The sequence below is a fragment of the Homarus americanus genome, unplaced genomic scaffold (genome assembly GCF_018991925.1).
Source record: "Homarus americanus isolate GMGI-L3 unplaced genomic scaffold, GMGI_Hamer_2.0 scaffold9818, whole genome shotgun sequence".
Classification (NCBI taxonomy): domain Eukaryota; kingdom Metazoa; phylum Arthropoda; class Malacostraca; order Decapoda; family Nephropidae; genus Homarus; species Homarus americanus.
This window is the reverse complement of record NW_024729186.1, coordinates 142-22,839: the sequence shown is the minus strand read 5'-3', so window position 1 is coordinate 22,839 and position 22,698 is coordinate 142. Positions and strand designations below refer to the sequence as shown.

General features: G+C 45.6%; 1 protein-coding gene across 1 annotated transcript; it reads left to right on the top strand.

The window, feature by feature from the left end:
• Nucleotides 1–18,132: 18,132 nt before the first annotated feature.
• LOC121866351 lies at nt 18,133–22,342 on the top strand. Its single transcript, XM_042365969.1, has 3 exons — nt 18,133–18,287; nt 20,734–20,861; nt 22,164–22,342. Exons 1-3 carry the CDS (start codon nt 18,218–18,220, stop codon nt 22,338–22,340), a joined length of 375 nt encoding a protein of 124 aa, XP_042221903.1. The 5' UTR covers nt 18,133–18,217; the 3' UTR covers nt 22,341–22,342.
• The last annotated feature ends 356 nt before the right edge of the window (nt 22,343–22,698 follow it).

The following is a 22,698-nucleotide window of genomic DNA, read 5'->3' as shown; positions in this document are numbered from 1 at the left end:
GACCGGTGAGAGGGTGTCTGGTGGGTTTTGTCTGGTGGGAGTGTGTATGGTTGGTTGTATTTGGTGGGTTTTTTCATGTAAAAGTGTGGTAGCTTGTGACTGAGTGTTAATCTGCTGGGTTGTGTCTAGTGGGTTGTATCTGGTTGGTTGTGTCTGGTGGGAATGTGTCTGGTGGGTTGTGTCTGGTGGGTTGTGTCTGGTGTGTTTTGTCTGGTAGTTGTGTCTGGTGGGTTGTGTCTGGTGTGTTGTGTCTGGTGGGTTGTGTCTGGTGGGTTGTGTCTGCTAGTTGTGTGTGGTGGGAGTATGTCTGGTGGGTTTTGTCTAGTGTTTTGTTTGGTGGGTTGTGTCTGTTGCGTTGTGTCTTGTGTGAGTCTGTCTGGTGGGTTATGTCTCGTAGGGTTGTGTATTGTGGGAGTATGTCTCGTGGGTTGTGTCTGGTGAGGTGTGTCTTTTGGGTCATGACTAGTGGGTTGTGTCTGTGGGAGTGTGTGGTTGGTTGTTTCTGGTCGGTTGTGTCTGTGGGACTGGGGTGTGTCTGGTGGGTTGTGTCTGGTGGTTGTGTCTGGTAGGTTGTGGCCGGGAGCGTGTCTTTATCTGAAGGTTGTGTGAGACTTGTGGGAGTGTGTCAGGTGGGTTGTGTCTGCTGGGTTGTGTCTGGTAGGTTGTGTCTTGTGGGAGGTGTGTCAGGTGGGTTGTGTCTGGTGGGTTGTGTCTGGTAGGTTGTGTCTTGTCAGGTACTGGTGGGTTGCCTCGTAGGAGTGTGTGTCTGCAGGTTGTGTCTGGTAGGTTGTATCTTGTGGGAGTGGACAGGTGGGTTGTGTCTATTGGGTTGTGTCTGGTAGGGTGTGTCTTGTCGGAGTGTACCTGGTGGGTTGTGCCTGGTAGGAGTGTGTCTGTAGGCTGTGTCTGGTAGGTTGTGTCTTGTGGGAGTGAGTCTGGTGGGTCGTGTCTTGTTGGAGAGTGTCTGGTAGAATGTATCTGGTGGTTGTGTATGGTACGTTCTGTTTGGTGGGAGTGTGTCTGGTGGGTTGTCTGGTGGATTGTACCTGGTGGTAGTGTGTCCTGGTAGGTTGTGTCTGGTGGGTTGTGTCTGGTAGGTTGTGTCTGGTACGTTGTGTCTGCTGGGAGTGTGTCTGTTTGGTTAGGTCTGCTGGGTTGGTTCTGGTGGGTTGTGACTGGTTAGTTGTGTCTGGTAGGTTTAGTCTGGTGGAAATGTGTCTTGTGGGTTGTGTCTAATGGGTTGTGTATTGTGGGAGTGTGTCTGGTGGGTTGTGTCTGGTGGGTGGTGTGTGACAGGTTGTGTCTTGTTGAGGTGTCTGGTTGGTTGTTTCTGGTGGGTTGTGTCTTTTAGGAGTGTGCTGGTGGGTTGTGTCTAGTGGGTTGTGTCTGGTAGGTTGTGTCTTGTAGGATTGTGTCAGGTGGGAGTGTGTCTGGTAGGTTGTGTCCGGTAGGTTGTGTCTTGTGGGAGTGTGTCTGTAGGTTGTGTCCGGTAGGTTGTGTCTTGTGGGAGTGTGTCTGGTGGTTTGTGTTTTGTGGGAGTGTGTCTAGTGGGTTGTGTGTTATAGGAGTGTGTCTGGTGGATTGTGTCTGGTAGGTTGTGTCTGAGGGAGTGTGTGTAGTAGGTTGTGTCTGGTAGGTTGTGTCTGGTGGTAGTGTGTCTGGTAGGTTGTGTCTGGTAGGTTGTGTCATGTGGGAGTGGGTCTGGTGGGTGTCTGGTAGGTATGTCTGGTAGGTTGTGTCTTGTGGTGGTGTGTCTGGTGGGTTGTGTCTGGTAGGTTGTGTCTTGTGGGCGTGTGTCTGGTAGGTTGTGTCTGGTAGGCTGTGTCTTCTGGGAGCGGGTGTGGTAGGAGTGTGTTCTTTGGGTTGTGTCTGGTGGATGTGTGTCTGGTGGGTTTTGTCTTGTGTCTTGTAGGGTATGTCTGGTGGCTTGAGTCTTGTTGGATGGTTGTGGTGGGAGTGTGTTTGGTGGAAGTGTGTCTGGTGGATCATGTCTGGTGCGTTGTGTCTGGTGGGTTGTGTTTGGTGGGTTGTGTTTGGTGGTGTGTTGGTGGGAGTGTTTGGTGGGTTGTGTCTGATGAGTTGTGTCTTGTAGGGAGAGTTTCTGATGGTTTGTGTCTGGTGGGTTGTGTCTGGTGGGAGTGTGTATGGTGCGTTGTGTCTGGTGGGTTGTGTTTGGTAGGAGTGTGTTTGGTGGGTTGTGTCTGGTGGGTTGTGTCTGGAAGGTGTGTCTGATGGGTTGTGTCTTGTAGGGAGAGTTTCTGGTTGTATGTGTCTGGTGGTTTGTGTTTGTGGGAGTGTGTCTGGTGGATTGTGTCTGGAGAGAATGTGTCTGATGGGTTGTGTTTCGTGGGTTGTGTCTGGTGGGAGTGTGTCTGAAGGGTTGTGTCTGGTAGGTTGTGTCTAGTGGGTTGTGTTTGGTGGGTTGTGTTTAGTGGGAGTGTGTCTGGTGGGTTGTGTCTGGTGGGTTATGTTTGGTGGGTTGTTTTGGTGGATGTGTGTCTGTTGAGGTGTGTCTGGTTGATTGTGTCTAATGGGTTGTGTCTGGTAGGTTGTGTCGTGGGAGTGTGTCTGAAGGGTTGTGTCTGGTGGGTTGTATCTGGTGTGTTGTGTCTAGTGCTTTGTGTTTGGTGGGAGTGTTTCTGTGGGTAGTGTCTGGTGGGTTGTGGCTGGAGGGTTGTGTCTCGTGGTTTGTGTATGGTAGGTTATGTCTGGTAGGAGTGTGTCTGGTTGGTGGTGTCTGGTGGGTTGTGTTTCGTGGGAGTGTGTCTAGTGCATTGTGTCTGGTGGGTTATGTCTGGTGGGTTGTGTCTGGAGGGAGAGTTTCTGGTGGTTTGTGTCTGGTGGGTTATGTTTGGTAGGTGTGTGTTTGGTGGGAGTGTCTGGTGGGTTGTGTCTGGTGGGTTGTGTCTGTGGGGTGTGTCTGGTGGGTTGTGTTTGGTGGGCGTGTGTCTGCTAGGTTGTGTCTTGTGGGTTGTGTTTGGTGGGAGTGTGTTTGGTGGAAGTGTGTCTGGTGGGTTGTGTCTGGTGGGTTGTGTCTGGTGGGGTGTGTTTGTGGGTTGTGTTTGGTGGGAGTGTGTCTGGTCGGTTGTGTCTGGTCGGTTGTGTCTGGTGGGTTGTGTCTGGTGGGTGTGTCTGGTGGTTGAGTTGTGGGAGTGTGCCTGCTAGGTTGTGTCTTGTGGGTTGTGTTTGGTGGGAGTGTGTGTTTGGTAGTGTGTCTGGTGGGTTGTGTCTGGTGGTTGTGTCTGGTGGGGTGTGTCTGGTGGTTGTGTTTGGTGGGAGTGTGTCTTCGGTTGTGTCTGGTGGGTTGTGTCTGGTGGGTTGTGTCTGGTGTAAGTTGTGTTTGGTGTTTTGTGTCTGTGGGTTGTGTCTGGTGGAGTGTATCGTTTTTGGGTCTGGTGGGTTGTGTCTGGTGGGAGTGTATCGTTTGGGTTGTTTCTGGTGGGTTGTGTCTGGTGGTTATGTTTGGTAGGTGTGTGTTTGGTGGGAGTGTGTCTGCTAAGTTGTGTCTGGTGGGTTGTGTTTGGTGGGCTGTGTTTGGTGGGAGTGTGTTTCGTGTTTTGTGTCTGGTGGGCGGGTGTCTGGTGGATCGTGTCTAGTGGGTTGTGTCTGGTGGGTTGTGCCCGGTGGGAGTGTGTCTGCTAGGTTGTGTCTTGTGGTTTGTGTTTGTGAGTGTGTCTGGTGGATCGTGTCTAGTGGGTTGTGTCTGGTGGGTTGTGCCCGGTGGGAGTGTGTCTGCTAGGTTGTGTTTTGTGTTTGGTGGGAGTGTGTGCGGGTTGTGTCTGGTGGGTTGTGTCTTGTAGAAGTGTGCTGGTGGGTTGTGTCTGGTGGATGTATCTTTGGGAGTGTGTCTGGTAGGTTGTGTATTGTTGGAGTGTGTCTGGTGGGTTGTGTCTGGTGGGTTGTGTCTGGTGGGTTGTGCAGTTGGGTTATGACTAGGGTTTGTGTGTTCTGGAAGTGTGTCTGGTGGGATGTGTCTGGTGGGTTGTGTCTGGTGGGTTGTGTCTGGTAGGTTGTGTCTGGTTGAGTGTCTGGTAGGTTGTGTCTGGTGGGTTGTGTCTGGTACGTTGTGTCTGCTGGGAGTGTGTCTGTTTGGTTAGGTCTGCTGGGATGTGTCTAGTGGGTTGCGTCAGGCTGGTTGTGTGTGGTGGAATGTGTCTAATGGGTTGTGTCTGGTGGGTTGTGTTAGTGGGCAGTGTATGGTAGTTGTGTCTAGTGGGTTGTGTCTGGTGGGTTGCGCCTGCTGGGTTGGTCTGGTGGGTTGTATCTAGTGAGAGTATGTCTGTTGGTTTTGTCTGGTGGTTGTGCCTGGTGGGTTGTGCCTAGGAGTGTGTCTGGTGGGTGTGTCTTGTGGGAGTGCGTCTGGTGGGTTGTGTCTTGTGGGAGTGCGTCTGGTGGGTTATGTCTGGTGGATTGTGTATTGTTGGAGTGTGTCTAGTGTGCTGTGTCTGGTGGGTTGTGTCTGTTGGGTTATGACTAGGGCTTGTGTCTTGTGGAAGTGTGTCTGGTGGGTTGTGTCTTGTGGGTTGTGTCTGGTGGGTTGCGCCTGTTAGGTTGTGTCTGGGAGTGTGTCTGGTTGGGTGTGTCTGGCGGGATGTGTCTGGTAGGTTGTGTTTTGTGGGAGCGTGTCTTAAGGTTTTGTCAGGTGGGTTGTTTCTGCTGGGTTGTGTCTGGTAGGTTGTGTCTTGTGGGAGTCTGTCAGGTGGGTTGTGTCTGGTATGTTGTGATCGGTGGGAGTGTGCTTTGTGGGTTTTGTCTGGTGGGAGTGTGTATGGTTCGTTGTATACGGTGGGTTATGGCAAGGGAGAGTCAGTTTGGTAGGATGTGTTTGGTGGGTTGTGTCTGTTAGGTTGTGTCTGATGGGAGTGTGTCTGTTGGGTGTCTGTTGGGTTGTGTCTTGTAGGAGTGTGCTAGTGGGTTGTGTCTGGTGGATTCTCCTTTCGGACTATGTCTGGCACGTTGTGTCTGGGAGGTTGTGTCTGGTGGGTTGTGTCTTGTGGGTTGTCTGTGGTAGGTTGTGACCGGTGGGAGGGTGTCTGGTGGGTTTTGTCTGGTGGGAGAGTGTATGGTTGGTTGTATTTGGTGGGTTGTGTCAGGTAAAAGTGTGGTAGGTCGTGTCTGAGTGTTATGTCTGGGGGGTTGCGTCGAGTGGGTTGTGTCTGGTTGGTTGTGTCTGGTGGGAATGTGTCTGGTGGGTTGTGTCTGGTGGGTTGTGTCTGGTGTGTTTTATCTCGTAGTTGTATCTGGTGGGTTGTGTCTGCTAGTTGAGTCTGGTGGGAGTATGTCTGGTGGGTTTTGCCTAGTGGTGTTGTGTCTGGTGGGTTGTGTCTGGTGCGTTGTGTCTTGTGTGAATCTGTCTGGTGGGTTATGTCTCGTAGGGTTGTGTATTGTGGGAGTATGTCTGGTGGGCTGTGTCTGGTGAGGTGTGTCTTTTGGGTTATAACTAGTGGGTTGTGTCTTGTGGAGTGTGTGTGTGGTGGGTTGTGTCTGGTGGGTTGTGTCTGGTTAGTTGTGTCTGGAAGGTTTTGTCTGGTGGAAATGTGTCTGTGGTTGTGTCTAATGGGTTGTGTCTTGTGTGAGTGTGCTGGTGGGTTGTGTCTAGTGGGTTGTGTCTGTTATGTTGTGTCTTGTGGTAGTGTGTCAGGTGGTTGTGTCTGGTAGGTTGTGTCTTGTGGGAGTGTGTCTGGTGGGTTGTGTCTGGTGGGAATGTGTCTCTGTAGGTTATGTCTGGTAGGTTGTTTCTTGTGGGAGTGTCTGGCTGGTTGTGTCTTGTGTGAGTGTGTCTACCATAGTTGTGTCTGGTGGGAGTGTGTCTGATGGGTTGTGTCTGGTGGGTTGTGTCTTGTAGGAGTGTGCTGTTGGTCGTGACTTTGGGGAGTGTGTCTGGTAGGTTGTGTCTGGTAGATTGTGTCTGGTGGGTTGTGTCTAGTGGGTTGTGTCTGGTTGGTTGTGTCTGGTAGGATTTGACCGGTGGGAGTGGGCCTGGTGGGATTTATCTGGTGGAGTGTCTGTTGAGTAATGTCTGGTGGGTTGTTTCTTGTGGGTGGTTTCTGGATGGTTGTGTCTGGTTGGTTGTGTCTGGTAGGTTGCGTCTGGTGGTTTTTGTCTAGTACGTTGTGTCTGGTAGGAGGGTTCAATGGGTTGTGTGTTGTGGATATTGTCAGATGGGTTGTGTCTGGTGAGTTATGTCTGGTAGGTTGTGTCTTGTGGGACCGTGTCTGATCGGTTTTGTGGTGGGTTGTAGCTGTTAGGTTGTGTCTTGTGGAGTGTGTCTGGTAGGTTGTGTCTGGTGGGAGGTGTGTCTGGTGGGTTGTCTCTGGTAAGGTTGTGTCTGGTAGGTTGTGTCTTGTGGGAGTGTGTTTTGTGGGTTGAATCTGGTGGTTGTGTCTTGTAGGTTGTGTCTGGTGGGAGTGTGTCTTGTGGTTATGCCTAATAGGTTGTGTCTTGTGGGAGTGTGTCTGGGGGTTGTGTCTGGGGGTTTGTGTCTGGTAGGTTGTGTCTTGTAGGAGTGTGTGATGTGGGATTGTGTCTGGTGGGTTGTGTCTGGTAGGTTGTGTCTTGTAGGAGTGTGTCTGGTGGTTGTGTCCGGTGGTTGTGTCTTGTGGGAGTGTGTCTAGTTGGTTGTCTCTGGTGGGAGTGTGTCTGGTAGGTTGTGGGTCTTGTGGGAGGTGTGTCTGGTGTGGTTGTGTCTGGTAGGTTGTGTCTTGTGGATGTGTCTAGTGGGTTGTCCTGGTGGGGAGTGTGTCTGGTAGGTTGTGTCTGTGGGAGTGGGTCTGGTGGGGTGTGTCTTGTACGGTATGTCTGCTGGGTTGTGTCTTGTACGATGGGTGTAGGTGTGTCTTTTGGGTTGTGTCTGGTGGATGTGTGTCTGGTGGGTTTTGTCTTGTGTCTTGTAGGGTATGTCTGGTGGGTTATGTCTTGTAGGATGGTTGTGGTGGGAGTGTGTCTGGTGGGTTGTTTTTGTTGGGTTTTGTCCTGCGGGTTGTGTCTGGTGGGTTATGTTTGGTGGGTTGTGTAAGGTAGTTTATGTCTTTTGGGACTGAGCTGGTGGGTTGTGTCTGCTGTGTTTTACTTTGGGAGCGTGTGTGTGGGTTTTTCTGCTGGGTTGTATCTAGTAGGTAGTGTCTTGTGGGTGTGTGTCTGGTGAGTTGTGATTGGTGGGAGTGTGTCTGGTGCGTTGTGTCTGGTGGGTTGTGTTTGGTGGGTTGTGTTTGGTGTGAGTGTGTTTGGTGGGAGTGTTTGTGGGTTGTATCTGATGAGTTGTGTCTTGTAGGGAGAGTTTCTGATGGTTTGTGTTTGGAGGGGGTCTGGTAGGTTGTGTCTGGTGGGAGTGTGTATGGTGCGTTGTGTCTGGTGTGTTGTGTTTGGTGGGGAGGTGTTTGGTGGGTTGTGTCTGGTGGGTTGTGTCTGGTGGGAGTGTGTCTGAGGTTGTGTCTTGTAGGAAGAGTTTCTGTGGTTTGTGTCTGGTGGGTTATTTTTGGTGGGTGTGTGTCTGGTGCATTTGTCTGGTGGGTTGTGTGTGGTGGGTTGTGCCCGGTGGGAGTGTGTTTAGTTGGTGTGAGTCTCGTGGGTTGTGTCTGGTGGGTTGTGTCTGGTGGAATGTGTCTGGTGGGTTGTGTCTGGTGGGTTGTGTTTGTGGGATTGTGTCTGGTGTATTGTGTCAGGTGGGTTGTGTCTGGTGGGTTATGTCTGGTGGGGTTGTTTGGTGGAGGTCTGGTGGGTTGTGTCTGGTGGGTTGTGTCTGGTGGGTTGTGTTTGTTGGGTTGTGTTTGGTGGGGTGTGTTTGGTGGGAGTGTGCCTGGTGGGTTGTGTCTGGTGGGTTGTGTTTGTGGGTTGTGTTGTGAGTGTGTCTGGTGGGTTGTTTCAGGTGGGTTGTGTCTGATAGAATGTGTCTGGTGGGTTGTGTTTGGTGGGTTGTGTTTGGTGGGTTGTGTCTTGTAGAATATGTCTGGTTGGTTATGTCTTGTAGGATGGGTGTGGTGGGACTGTGTCTGTTGGGTTGTGTTGTGGATGTGTGTCTGTTGGGTTGTGTCTGGTGGATTGTGCTAATGGGTTGTGTCTGGTAGGTTGTGTCTGGTGGAGTGTGTCTGAAGGGTTGTGTCTGGTGGGTTGTATCTGGTGGGTTGTGTCTAGTGGTTTGTGTTTGGTGGAATGTTTCTGGTGGGTAGTGTCTGGTGGGTTGTGGCTGGTGGGTTGTGTCTCGTGGTTTGTGTCTGGTGGGAATGTGTCTTGTAATTTGTGTATGGTAGGTTATGTCTGGTGAGGAGTGTGTCTGGTGGGTGGTGTCTGGTGGGTTGTGTTTGGTGGGAGTTCTGGTGCATTTTGTCTGGTGGGTTGTGTCTGGTGGGTTGTGTCTGGTGGGTTGTGTCTGGAGGAGAGTTCTGGTGGTTTGTGTCTGGTGGGTTATGTTTGGTAGGTGTGTGTTTGGTGGAGGTCTGGTGGGTTGTGTTTGGGGAGGTCTGGTGGGTTGTGTTTGGTGGGTGTGTCTGGTGGTTGTGTTTGGTGTTTTGTGTCTGGTGGGTTGTGTCTGGTACGAGTGTGTCTGATTGGTTGTGTCTTGGTGGGAGAGTTTCTGGTGGTTTGTGTCTGGTGGGTTATGTTAGGTGTGTGTTTGGTGGGAGTGTGTCTGGTGGGTTGTGTTTGTGGGAGTGATGCTGCTGGTTGTTTTAGGTGGGTTGTGTCTGGTGGGAGTGTGTCTGGTGTGTTGTGTTTGGTGGGCTGTTTGGTGGGCTGTGTTTGTGGGAGTGTGGTTTGTGGGAGTGTGTTTGATGAGATCGTGTCTGGTGGGTTGTGTCTGGTGGGTTGTGTCTGGAGGAGAGTTTCTGGTGGTTGTGTCTGGTGGGTTATGTTTGGTAGGTGTGTTTGGTGGGAGTGTGTCTAGTGAGTTGTGTTTGTTGGAGTGTGTCTACTAGGTTGTGTCTGTGGTTGTGTGTGGGAGGTTTGGTTGGAGGTTTGTGGGAGTGTGTTTGGTGGATTGTGTCTAGTGGGTTGTGTCTGTTGTGCCCGGGAGTGTGTTTGGTGGGGTGTGTCTCGTGGATCGTGTCTGTGGGTTGTGTCTGTTGGGTTGTGCCCGGTGGGAGTGTGTTTGGTGGCAGTGTGTCTCGTGGATCGTGTCTAGTGGGTCGTGTCTGTTGTGAGCCCGGTGGAGTGTGTTTGGTGGAAGTGTGTCTGGTGGGTTGTGTCTGGTGGGTTGTGTCTAGTGGGTTGTGTCTGTTGGGTTGTGCCCGGTGGGGTGTGTTTGGTGGCAGGGTCTCGTGGATCGTGTCTAGTGGGTTGTGTCTGTTGGGTTTTGCCCGGTGGGAGTGTGTTTGGTGGAAGTATGTCTGGTGGGTTGTGTCGGTGGGGTGTCTGGTGGGGTGTGTCTGGTGGGTTGTGTTTTGGTGTTTTGTGTCTGGTGGGTTGTGTCTGGTGGGAGTGTATTGTTTTGTTTTGTCTGGTGGGTTGTGTCTGGTAGGAGTGTGTCATATGGGTTGTGTCTTGCAGGAAGAGTTTCTGGTGGTTTGTGTCTGGTGGGTTTTGTTTGGTAGGTGTGTGTTTAGTGGGTTGTGTTTGGTGGGTTGTGTTTGGTGGTAGTGTGTCTGGTGTGTTGTGTTTGGTGGGCTGTGTTTGATGGGAGTGTGTTTAGTGTTTTGTGTCTGGTGGAAGTTTGTCTGGTGGTTTGTGTTTCGTGGGTTCTGTTGGTGGGAGTGTGTCTGGTGGGTTGTGTCTGGTAGAGTGTGTCTGATGTTTTGTGTCTTGTAAGGAGATTTTTGGTGGTTTGTGTCTGGTGGGTTATGTTTGTAGGATTGTGTTTGGTGGAATTGTGTCTGGTGGGTTGGTCTGGTGGGTTGTGCTCTGGTGGGTTGTGTCTGGTGGGTTGTGTCTGGTAGGAGTGTGTCTGATGTTTTGTGTCTTGTAAGGAGATTTTTTGGTGGTTTGTGTCTGGTGGGTTATGTTTGGTAGGATTGTGTTTGGTGGAAGTGTGTCTGGTGGGTTGTGTCTGTGCGGTGTGTCTGGTGGGTTGTGTTTGGGTGGAGTGTGTCTGGTGGGTTGTGTCTGGTAGGAGTGTGTCTGGTGGGTTTTGTCTAGTGGGAGTATGTCTGGTAGGAGTGTGTCGGATGAGTTGTGTCTTGGTTAGGTTAGGTAACCTTAGGTGAGGGTAGGTTACCTTTGGTTAGGTAAGTTTAGCTTGTTTAGGTTATGTTATGTTAGGTTAGGTTACCTTAGGTTAGGTTACTTTAGTTTAGTTTAGTTTAGGTTATGTTATGTTAGGTTAGGTTATGTCTGGTGGGAGTGTGTATGGTAGGTTGTGTCTGGTACTATTTTTCTGGTGGGTTGTGTCTGGTAGGAGTGTGTCAGGTGGGTTGTATTTAGGAGATTTGTCTCGTGGGTTGTGTCTGGAGGGAGTGTGTCTGCTGGGTTGTGTGTGCTGGGTTGTATTTTGGGGGAGTGTGTCTGGTGGGTTGTGTCTGGTGTGTTGTGTGTGGTTGGTTTTGTTTGGTGGGTTGTGTCTGGTGGGTTGTGTTTGGTGGGAGCGTGTCTGGTGGGTTGTATTTGGGGAGTTTGTCTCGTGGGTTGTGTCTGGTGGGAGTGTGTCTGGTGGGAGTATGTCTGGTAGGTTGTGTCTGGTGGGTTGTGGAGATGTTCGGGGTACTTGGTTCTAACTACAGGGGCGAACATAAACACCTGTAGAGTTCTGTAGGTCTTATTAACGGAAATATACAAGGTGCGCTTACAAGTAGTCCTTACACTCCTAATGGTCAACCGACACCTGACCCTCATGCGACATGTGGTAAGTGGTACATTAGCAGGTTTCAGATGTCGCCAGGCACATTTATCTAAGCGTGTGGTAACATGAAACAGGGGCATTGCCACACGCTACTGACTAGAGAAATAATGTGTATATATAGAGTACATACATGGTATGTATACAACATACATAATATACATACAGGTTGTGTCTGGTGGGTTGTGTGTGGTGGGTTTCGTTTGGTGGGAGCGTGTCTATCGGGAGTGTGTCTGGTGGGAGTGTGTCTGGTAGGTTGTGTCTGGTGGGAGTTGCGTTTGAACGAAGTGTGTTTAATGGATTGTGTCTGTTGGGTTGTGATTTGGGGAAGTGTGTCTAATGGGTTGTGTCTGGAGGGTTGTGCTTAGTCGAAATGTGTCTGTTTGGTTGTGTCTGGTGGGTTGTGTATGGTGGGTTGTGTTTGGTTGGAGCCTGTCTATCGGGAGTGTGTCTGGTGGGAGTGTGTCTGGTGGGAGTGTGTCTGGTAGGTTGTGTCTGGTGGGTTGTGTGTGGTGGGTTGTGTTTGGTGGGAGCGTGTCTATCGGGAGTGTGTCTGGTGGGAGTGTGTCTGGTGGGACTGTGTCTGGTAGGTTGTGTCCGGTGGGGAGTTGTGTCTGAACGAAGTGTGTTTAATGGATTGTGTCTGTTGGTTGTGGATTTGGGGAAGTGTCTAATGGTTGTGTCTGGCGGATTGTGCTTAGTCGAAATGTGTCTGTTTGGTTGTGTCTGTGTGTATGTGTTGTGTTTGGTTGGAGCCTGTCTATCGGGAGTGTGTCTGGTGGGAGTGTGTCTGGTGGGAGTGTGTCTGGTAGGTTGTGTCTGGTGGGTGCTGCGTCTGAACGAAGTGTGTCTAATGGGTTGTGTCTGGCGGGTTTTGCTTAGTCGGAATGTGTCTGATGAGTTGTGTCTTGTAGGGAGTGTTTATGGTGGGTTGTGTATGGTGGGTTGTGTTTGGTGGGAGTGTGTTTCGTTGGTTGTCTGGTGGGTTGTACCTGGTGGGAGTGTGTCTGGTAGGTTGTGTGTGGTGAGTTGTGTCTTGTAGCATATTGTCGCTTGTGGACGATGACTTAAATTCTCATAATTACAGAGGGAGCTTTCATTGTCTCTCTGGTTTGCTGACAAAGCTTGGAGATGCAGTCGACTTGAACTATGACTGTGCCCAGACAGGAACTGGTTATGCCATGATGATGATAAGTCTGTGTTTTTAAAATACAAATCTCTTTTACTGCATGAAGTACCATTATACATACCAGCAAATATTGCTTGTATTAATTTAACCGTTTTATATCATTTCCATTTTGTGTATTGTTAGGGTCATCTCTCCTTTTTCCTCAATATTTGTTTCCGGTACCCATTGTATTTAGTTTCTATTGTGTCCCGTTTTATTTAGATGAAATCGCTTGTAATAAAGACTTGTAAAAAACTCTTGATTATTGTAAATTAGTATATATATTAATATTTATGTTTCATTGTGTGAACCTTACAGAATGTATCTTTACTTTTTGAACAGTTATGAGAGACCGTAAGAAGCAACTGTGAAGTAAAACAGAATTAAAGAGATTATACGTTGCTGAAACGAGAAAAGTGTTGGAACTTTTTTGTTTTTTCTCTGGTTAGGCTTTGAGATAGATAGGACGGGACAAGCTTGGTTGGTGTATATTTATCTATTGTTATCTGGGCAATCGTGTTTAATTTTGGTGTTATATAAGGTGCAGTATGTTTATTATGGCTGAAAGAGTGTAGTGAAAGAGCATTAAATGAGCAATTTTTTGAGTTTGGAAAATTATTCACAGTATTAATGATGTGGAAGTTCTATAGCAGAATCATGTGATATCTTCTAGATTTGAAAAAGTTTATTTTTGTGCGTAATTTAACGGAAATCTTATGAAAATTCAGTATTTCTACCTCTTTTATCGAATAAATTAATTAAATAGTTTATTTAAAGTAAAGTAAATGTACTTTAGGTTAGACTTATTAGATAAAAATGACCAGAATAGTGAAACGAATGATCTTGACAATATTTATTAAATTTAATATTCCTTTAGGAAAACAAACAAAATCATCAACAAAACCCGGTTTATTTACTACGAATTCAAAAGTTAAGTTGCACAACCATAGAGAATATGCCTTTTTCTTGTTTTGTTTTCATCATCACTCCCCTTGCTAGACCACCCATTTCTCGGATGTAGCCTTCTCCTCTCCTCCTGGCTAAAATATCGCGGACTGTCATTCGTCAATTTGCTGCACACAACGCCCATATACCTGGGTGCAAGAGCCAGGCAGGACATGTATGGGGTTGTCCAGGAAAGTTTGACTCTTGAACATTATGAGTTGTAGAAAAGAGGGGGCCTACTGCCAGCCTTGATATCCAGATCTATGAGATCGGTGGAGGCCTGGCACCTAGATTGGATTCCCCAGAGTCTTCCTAACCTGAAGGAATCGGCCACCAACCCCGATTCGTCATGCCCATCCTCTCATAAGTTCATATCCAAGACCTGACTGCCACTCTCTTCTCTCTCCTCCTTTTTCATCCTTGCTTTGCAGGCCATTCGCAGAACTGCTCTCTGGATGAGTTACAGTCAGGAAGACCTCTCACAGTCTGCTCCACAATTCGAATGAATCTTCCTCGTATTATTCTCAGGAGCCTGTTGAAGAGTAAATATGCCTCGGACTGGAGAACGATGACTTGACCTGTGTTGAAAAACCACTGGCAAAGTAGGATACCATGATGAATTGGACATGAAGTTCGTGTTGTAAGCTGGTTCCTTTCAGTTTTATGATGAAAGTGACCCAAATTCCTTGCAGAACCTGAGAGCTGTTAGAGCTACCGAATGAGACTGGACCTATCTGCAGGTAAGCAAGTCTATCAGGCATGACCCCCAGTTTTGATGGCATCTGCAAATTCATGTAACCATAGTACTGGTCAGTACCAGTCGTCAATGACAGAATGTACAAGCTTCTAAATGAGTGAGGGCCAACTGTGATTTTTTTTCAAAAGCCTGGATTTATTTCGAACCTGAAAGTGGCAGGAGTCCAGCATCTTGCCAGAGTACGCAATTTATCTGTTGTTTGAAAGAGTCTTGTCATCCAGCTCCTGGATCAGATGTTCCAGAGTGGCAACTGTTGGTGTGTGGAGGTCACAAACAATCCAGACCAGCTTCTTCCCCAATCTTCCGCTCTATCCACTGTATGACCCCCCCTACAATTCCTGTTGGAAAGGTCCTCTCCAATGGCCTGCAGGGTCTGGCTCCATGTTCTCCTCTTCTGTTTTTGCCCACAATGTTATCGCCACTATCTCAGCTTTGGTTTCCCTGATGTCATCTTTCTGGAGTGAAATGCCAAATATTTCCTCCTGGTTCACTGCAGAGGGGAGAAGTGTCTTCCTTCACCATGGTGAGGGGAACAATCCTGTCAGAATTCCAACTTTCATGAATGACTTTAGTGTCATCCCTTCTCCCATCAAAGAACAAACAATTGATTCCATTTTCTCGGAACTTTTCTGGTTTGAGAGGAATGAAAGGATTTTTTAGCCCTTTTAAAACAACGATCAACAAACACAGAAGGGTACCCGAGTTTCTGTGCAATGGAACGAATGTGCCTTGTTCGTTCATGTTAGGAATAATAATCATCCCATTGCTTGGGAAAAGAGCTTAGAAGTATTTAAATCATCTTGTGTCACAGAAAGACTTCTGGTTGAAGCTAGTTTGATTAAGGAATTAAAATCAATAAACCTTAGTGATGGTCAGTTCAAAACTGATATGTTACATAAATTTATTTGTCAGTAGCCCAAGGTTAAAAATGCTTTGAAAACCTTTGATCTAGATGTATGATAGTTATTTAGTGGGTCCCTTATTTTTGACCTGACCTGACTAGTCACGTCACCCCCTTCTCTTAAGCTCCTCTACGTGTGTGTTGGTGTGGGGATTAGTAGATGACATCATAAGAACATAAGAACATAAGAATGGAGGAAACTGCAGCGGGCCTATTGGCCCATACTGGGCAGTCCCGTTTACACCCAACCCCTATTGCTCATATGAGCATCCAACCTATGTTTGAAGCAATTCAGCATATTCATTATGACCTGACCTCATGTTTTTAAAGTCACCCTGTATATTTAAGCCTCTCTCTGTCCATGTAATCCAGTTGCCTCTGAAGATGTCTTGAATAAAGACGAAAGCTAAGGTGCTCCGTTGTTTCCCTTTTCCCGTGTGATTTTATCAAGATTTATCTTATCCACGTTTTCATTGTGGATCTACATAAAATATATTTATATATATATATATATATATATATATATATATATATATATATATATATATATATATATATATATATATATATATATATATATATATATATATATATATATATATATATATATATATATATATATATATATATATATATATATATATATATATATATATATATATATATATATATATATATATATATATATATATATATATATATAAATATATATAAATATATATATATATATATATATATATATATATATATATATATATATATATATATTGAAGTGGATTTCTCCCCTACAAACGCTGTTTGTCGCTGAGTAGCCGACCCCACCAATTCCCCAGTGTATGCCTCGTGGTCTAGGTCAACCAGCGCCGCCATACATCACGGAGCGGGGGTCAACTACTAAGCCACGCCTACCCCTCGCTATTTAAGACCTGACCTCGTGGTGACCTGTCTCTTTCTACCTACACCAACCAGCCAGCAACACCACCTCCTCCTCCGCCGCTGCCTGGCGGTCCTCGCTCCCGCCGGCGAGCATGGCGACCCACAAGCTGTCCTCCTCTGAGCACCCTCACCAACCAGCTCTCTCTACATCACGCTTGTAACCATGCTGCCTTCCCAGCACCAAGCTGCATTGTACATCCAATACAACATGTATATAGAGAGCACATTGTGAGTTTCCTTTCTCCAACCCATCCTGAGTGTGAACCAAATATAAGAACATAAGAAAATAAGGAGTCTGCAATAGGCCGGTTGGCCTGTGCATGGCAGCTCCTGTCGAGAGTTACTACCACTCTCTATCATCCATGAATCTATCTAGCCTCCTTTTGAAACTTTCCAGAGTTCCCACACTTACTACAAAGTTGCTAAGCTTGTTCCACTCGTCCACCACCCTATTTGTGAACCAGTTTCTTCCTATCTCCCTCCTAAACTTAAACTTATCCAACTTGAATCCGTTGCTCCGAGTGCTATCCTGCTCGGATATTATAAGAACTTTATCTATATCCCCTTTATTGATTCCTTTCACCCACTTAAATACTTCTATCATATCTCCCCGCACTCTTCGTCTTTCTAGGGAATGCAAGTTAAGTTTCTTTAACCTATCCTGATATGGAAGGTTTCTAAGTCCCGGAATCATTTTTGTCATTCTTCGCTGCACCGACTCTAGTGAATTTATATCCATTCTATAATAGGGGCACCAGAACTGAACCGCATAATCGAGGTGCGGCCTAACTAGCGCAAGATATAGTTGCAATAAGACCTCTGCACTCTTGTTACTTACACTTCTAGATATAAAACCCAATACTCTGTTTGCCTTATTTCGAACATTAACACACTGTTTTCTAGGCCGTAGGTCCGGGCTTACAAGTACCCCTAGGTCTCTTTCACAAGTCGACTTCTCTAGGTTGATGTTGTTAAGGCTGTATACATTATAAGTATTTGTTCTTCCAATATTATGTACGCTGCACTTGCTGGTGTTGAAATTCATTTGCCATTTTTCAGACCACCCCTGCAGTTTATTTAGATCCTCCTGTAATGCATTTGAATCCTGCCCTGAATTAATTTGCCGCCCAATTTTGGTGTCATCCGCAAACTTGCTTATGTCACTGCTGATCCCAGTATCTAAATCGTTTATGTAGATTATGAACAAGAGTGGGCCTAGTACTGACCCCTGGGGAACCCCACTGGTTACACGGCCCCACTCAGATTTAACACCATCTACGCTGACCCTCTGCGTTCTATCGGTGAGCCATGATTTTATCCAATTTATAACTTTCCCCTCGATACCATGAGCCTTAATTTTTCTCAGAAGCCTCTGATGCGGTACTCTGTCAAATGCTTTGCTAAAGTCTAAGTAAATAACATCGTAATTTTCGTCATTATCTACTACCTCGAAGACTTTCCTAAAAAACGTTAGCAGATTTGTTAGACAAGATTTTCCCTTTGTAAACCTGTAGTGGACGTCTCCCCTACAACTGCGTAGCCACAGCCACCACCTGCTACCGCCTTCCCTAGCAACCAACCAGATGTTACCGTAACTTAGCAACGAAACTAGTCACCGGCGACTTCTCGGGTTTTCCCAACATGACTCATAGCGGCTGCTGGGTATATAAGCTCTGTCTCTCCATTGAGATTCATTCTGACCATTCTTCTTGAACAAGCAACACCTCCTCCGCCGCTGCCTGGCTGCCTTTGCTTCTCCTCGCCTGCCTGGCGGCCCTCGCTCCTGCCAGCGAGCATGGCGACCCACCAGCTGTCCTTCTCTGAGCTTCCTCACCAACCAACTCTCATTCTGCCCATCTTCCTGAACAAGCAACACCTCCTCCAGCAAGCTCCACGCTGTCAGCATTCATTCAACCAGGAGGCCAGCAACAGGCAACATCTTCTCTAAGGAAGCTCCTGCACATCTACCTCCTTCAACACGCTACTCACCGAACGTCTCTACTGAGCAGCTCCTCACCACACAGCACCTCCAGCACCAGACTGTCTATCATATAACTTATATTATACAAGAAAACCACATTAGAGTTTCCTTCCATCCTGAGTGCTAGACAACATTAATATCTCGATACCCCTACAAACCCATGTTGAGAGTCGTAGATTAATTTGTTTTTCTCTAGATGCGATCGGATGCTATCTGCTATAATTGATTCAAGAAATTTCCCCACTACTGACGTCAAACTGATCGGCCGGTAATTTGACGCTGATGCTCTGTCTCCCTTTGTTAATATGGGTACTACCTTTGCCTGTTTCCACAACTCTGGCACAACTCCAGTGTCTAATGATTTTATAAATAAGTTTACGAGGGGTCCGCTAATCTGTTCCCTACACTCTTTTAAGACTAGAGGAAAAATTTCATCCGGCTGTGGGGATTTTGTATTCTTTAGTATATTTATCTTCTTAAGAACATCCTCTTTTCTGATAGTGATATTCTTTAATTTCTCTTCTTCCTTTTCCCTTAAATATCAGTTCCACCTCCGGAATTTCATCGCAAATTTCTTCTGTGAAAACTGATAAGAAGTAGCTGTTCCTGAACCCCACAATATATATATATATATTGTGCTACTTTTCATTGAGACCCGCTCCTTTTAAGGTCTGTTCTCGCTACCTGTGGTCACAAGTATCTGGCAACCCTGCAGTGGTGATGTATACAAACAAGCGGCTTCAGAAAGACAGACAGACGTACACGTGATGCCTCTTCCTCCAGCTCTTGCTGCTAAATTAGCTAAGAGGGGAATAATTAATGTCCCCAAAGATCCAGGTAAGTGAAGTAGTGATGTATTACTGTACGAGCTGTAAGGTGGCGGCCTTATTACTGTTGCCTCCTTCCGTCCGCCAGGCTTCATGAACTAAGTGATCACAATAATTGCACAATCCCCCACAAGTATCATTAGATTTAACGTCAAATTTGAAACGCTAGACGAAGTGCTTTCTTATTATCCCCAGTGCATCATCATACTAAGTTGGTACACCTGTTCATCATATCGGCAACAGCTAGAGATGGGGGAGGGAGTCGTCCTTGTATGGCATACTAAATACTTCAATATAACAGGAAATACATAAAGCTTTATTAATGTGTGTATCGTGCCGAGTCGAAACAAGCCATAGGTAAACAAGCTGCTGACTGATGGTGATAGTAACACTGAAATATACCTACATTAATTAGAAGTGTTTAGGAACCTCATAACTGACAGACCTCAGAACGAACATTTTACCATTATGTATGAGAACACCTCAACCACCAGAAGGAGTTTTTCGATTTTCTTCATTTGTTCCACTGATGTTCTTAACACTAAACTGTAGTACCAGTAAGTATTTTAAAAGGGGGTGATCATTTATTAGAATCTAACCTAACCAACCAAAGAAACCTACCTAATTTTCTAGAGGGGCCATATTAAACTGTAAGTACTTATTATGATATCTGGTACTAATGAAATTAACTTTGTTGAAGCATTGTGGTGTAATTTATGCTTTTTGTGGACTTAAGAGTCCTCGGACTGAGCGAATTGGTTGTAAACAAAAAGACGATATGCGGTGACTCATCAGATTTTTTAGAGTTAGTGTTTACTGTAAAAATTAATTCTTCACATACAAATCATGTAAAAACATCATTTTTGTGTCATATGATCAGTTTTCACTGCGTTTTACCCCACAATTTCCCCCATTCTTTATGCCCTGCCCACTACAGGTTATATAATGGCCATAGAGAGAAACTAAAAATAAAACAATTACTTATACAGAGTAATTATAAGAGGGATGAGAAAGACAGACAAACAATTGCTAATTTTTATTTAGAGAATATATGACTTACAGTATTAGAAAATATTAACATTAATACTGTATTACAGTTCTTGTGTTCCTAAATCACTTATTTTTTTTACTAATATTAAATGTAAGAGAAGTTCTTCCTTACCTCAAAAAAAGCCACAAATCGAGTGGATGTGTTGCAGTTGTCATATTTTTGTTTGCTATAAATTATATACTTGTACTACAGTACAATATTCACTCATCTGATGTATTGTACATGATGATTATAAGCTAATTGTAAACATACTAAGTTTGTACAGTACTGTATAGTCAACTGTTCACCTCTCCTGAACCATGAAACCCGAGATTCAGACTCATGAATCCGAAGCATTTATGGACAGAATAATGTATCAGTCTACTGCTTCAAGTTCATGAATCTTAATCTAGGGGATTGTGGTTCAGGGGGAAAGGCAAATAGACATTTGTAGTTGACTGTACATGAAGTGGAGCACACAGAAGGTATTAAGAAATTTTGCCTCTGGTTGTGGTGCCTTGTGAAACTGTGAGGAATAACAAAGACTTAAGGTATGAATTTTATAGTGATATCAGTCTACTGCACTGTATCATACAGTGATATCAGTCTACTGCACTGTATCATACAGTGATCTCAGTCTACTGCACCGTATGGTACAGTGATATCAGTCTACTGCTCTGTATGGTACAGTGATCTCAGTCTACAGCACTGTATGGTACAGTGATCTCAGTCTACAGCACTGTATGGTACAGTGATATCAGTCTACTGCACTGTATGGTACAGTGATATCAGTCTATTGCACTGTATGGTACAGTGATATCAGTCTACTGCACTGTATGGTACAGTGATATCAGTCTATTGCACTGTATGGTACAGTGATATCAGTCTATTGCACTGTATGATACAGTGATATCAGTCTACTGCACTGTATGGTACAGTGATATCAGTCTATTGCAATGTACAGTACAGTATATACATTTTGAGATGTTTTAATTTAAGTGTTATCTTCGGTTAATTACAGATCATCATCCCATGTTTTAATATTTATTATGCAAAACACTATTGAAGCCAGCGGGTAAAGCAAGATACATAAAGAACTCAAAAAAGTTTATTTTCAAGCTGTATAAGTTGAATAGGAGTTCCTTTTGTGGCTCTACAGATGTTAATAAAAGTGGTATTGTACTCTATTATATTGTGTTTCTCTCTGTACATTTTGTACCACATCATAATAAACTTTTCTAACACCCTCACATATCCCAACCTTAAAATTATCCAGAGTTGTTGATATTGTATTGGTGGAACAAAAACAATTATCCAGAGTTTAAAGTTTGGAGGATCATTGGTAATTATCCAGTATAATATAGCTAATAACAAGATTGTACAATTATCAGACTGGCTGTTGTACTTATTTTTAACGTCTCCACAGTTTTTTCGGAGCCTGAGCCTGCAGCCTCGGCAGAGGAAGAAATTATTGCTGAAGATTATGACGAGACCCCACAACAAACCTCCCTCAACTACACACCCGTAGAATCTCAAGTCATTGACCCATACCTGGTGAGTGTAAGAAAACTTTTGTTATCTTGGACCCATTCTACATCCTTGTGTAAGGTGAAGAGCAGAAGCGTTTACAGCGCCCAACAGGGAAGCATGCTAAGTTCATGCTTGCCTTTATGTCTCATGAGTTAAGGGCATAGAAGCCTGAAGAGTCAATGGTTTATGTTTAAGCAAGTTATTGGAAGCTCCAACAACTCTCCCTGAATACGAATTTGCAACTTTCGATTTACAGCAGGTACCTACTTTTCTGTTAGGTGAACAGGGACTAAGGGATGCTGGGAAGTGTGTCCAAACAACTTTCCACCGGCCCGGGAATCGAACTCGTGACATCTCGCTTGCGAGGCAAGAGCGGTACCGCTCTACCCACCGGCACCCCCAATTTGGACGTTAATATTTTCATCCTTTAAACCTCTATGAGATTTTGTTTGGGAAATTTGCAATACTGATTTCAGGTTATGATGTACAGTATGTCCTTTAACATCTCACACAGGTACAGTACAGTAGTCTATGTGCAAGGTTCTGTATTCATCTATAGTACATATTTTTATCTTTATTAGTATTATTATTACTGGTTACTGTAGTACAGGTACAGCCCCAACTTAAGTAAAGGACCTGACTGAAAATAAGCATCTGCTGTCTTTTCTTAGTCTGATTGGCTTACTGTTTACCATTGTTTGTATACCTGCACTGTCTAGGTACATTGTTTGTATACCTGCACTGTCTAGGTACATTGTTTGTATACCTGCACTGTCTAGGTACATTGTTTGTATACCTGCACTGTCTAGGTACATTGTTTGTATACCTGCACTGTGTAGGTACATTGTTTGTATACCTGCACTGTCTAGGTACATTGTTTGTATACCTGCACTGTCTGGGTACATTGTTTGTATACCTACACTGTCTGGGTACATTGTTTGTATACCTGCACTGTCTAGGTACATTGTTTGTATACCTGCACTGTCTGGGTACATTGTTTGTATACCTGCACTGTCTGGGTACATTGTTTGTATACCTGCACTGTCTAGGTACATTGTTTGTATACCTGCGCATTGTTTGTATACCTGCACTGTCTACTGTTTACGCCTGCACTGTCTAGGTTTGTTTGTATACCTGCACTGTCTGCATTGTTTGTATACCTGCACTGTCTGGGTACATTGTTTGTATACCTGCACTGTCTGGGTACATTGTTTGTATACCTGCACTGTCTGGGTACATTGTTTGTATACCTGCACTGTCTTGCTGAGTCAATGTAAACTGGCACAACTATTTTACTGTATTAATATCTTTCTATCTATCTTTTAGGGTTATGCCGGCTGCCCCAACAAGTGGAATGTGTACCATGAGTGCAGTGACATGTGCCGGGACCAGTGGAATGAACGCAAAACAATCAACTCTGACTATGAACGCAAAAGAACCAAAATGCTGACCAAGTACATCTTACCTACTCACTGGCAAGAAGTATTGGACTCTGGCATGTGAGTATTACTGTAGTGTACCCTGGCATGTGAGTATTAGTGTACCCTACATGTGAGTATTAGTGTACCCTGGCCTGTGAGTATTAGTGTACCCTGGCATGTGAGTATTAGTGTACCCTGGCATGTGAGTATTAGTGTACCCTGGCATGTGAGTATAGTGCACCTGGCATGAGTATTAGTGTACCCTGGCGTGAGATTAGTGTCCCTGCCTGTGAGTATTAGTGTACCCCTGGCCTGTGAGTATTAGTGTACCCTGGCATGTGAGTATTAGTGTACCCTGGCATGTGAGTATTAGTGTACCCTGGCCTGTGAGGCTAGTGTACCCTGGCCTGTGAGCATTAGTGTACCCTGGCATGTGGGTA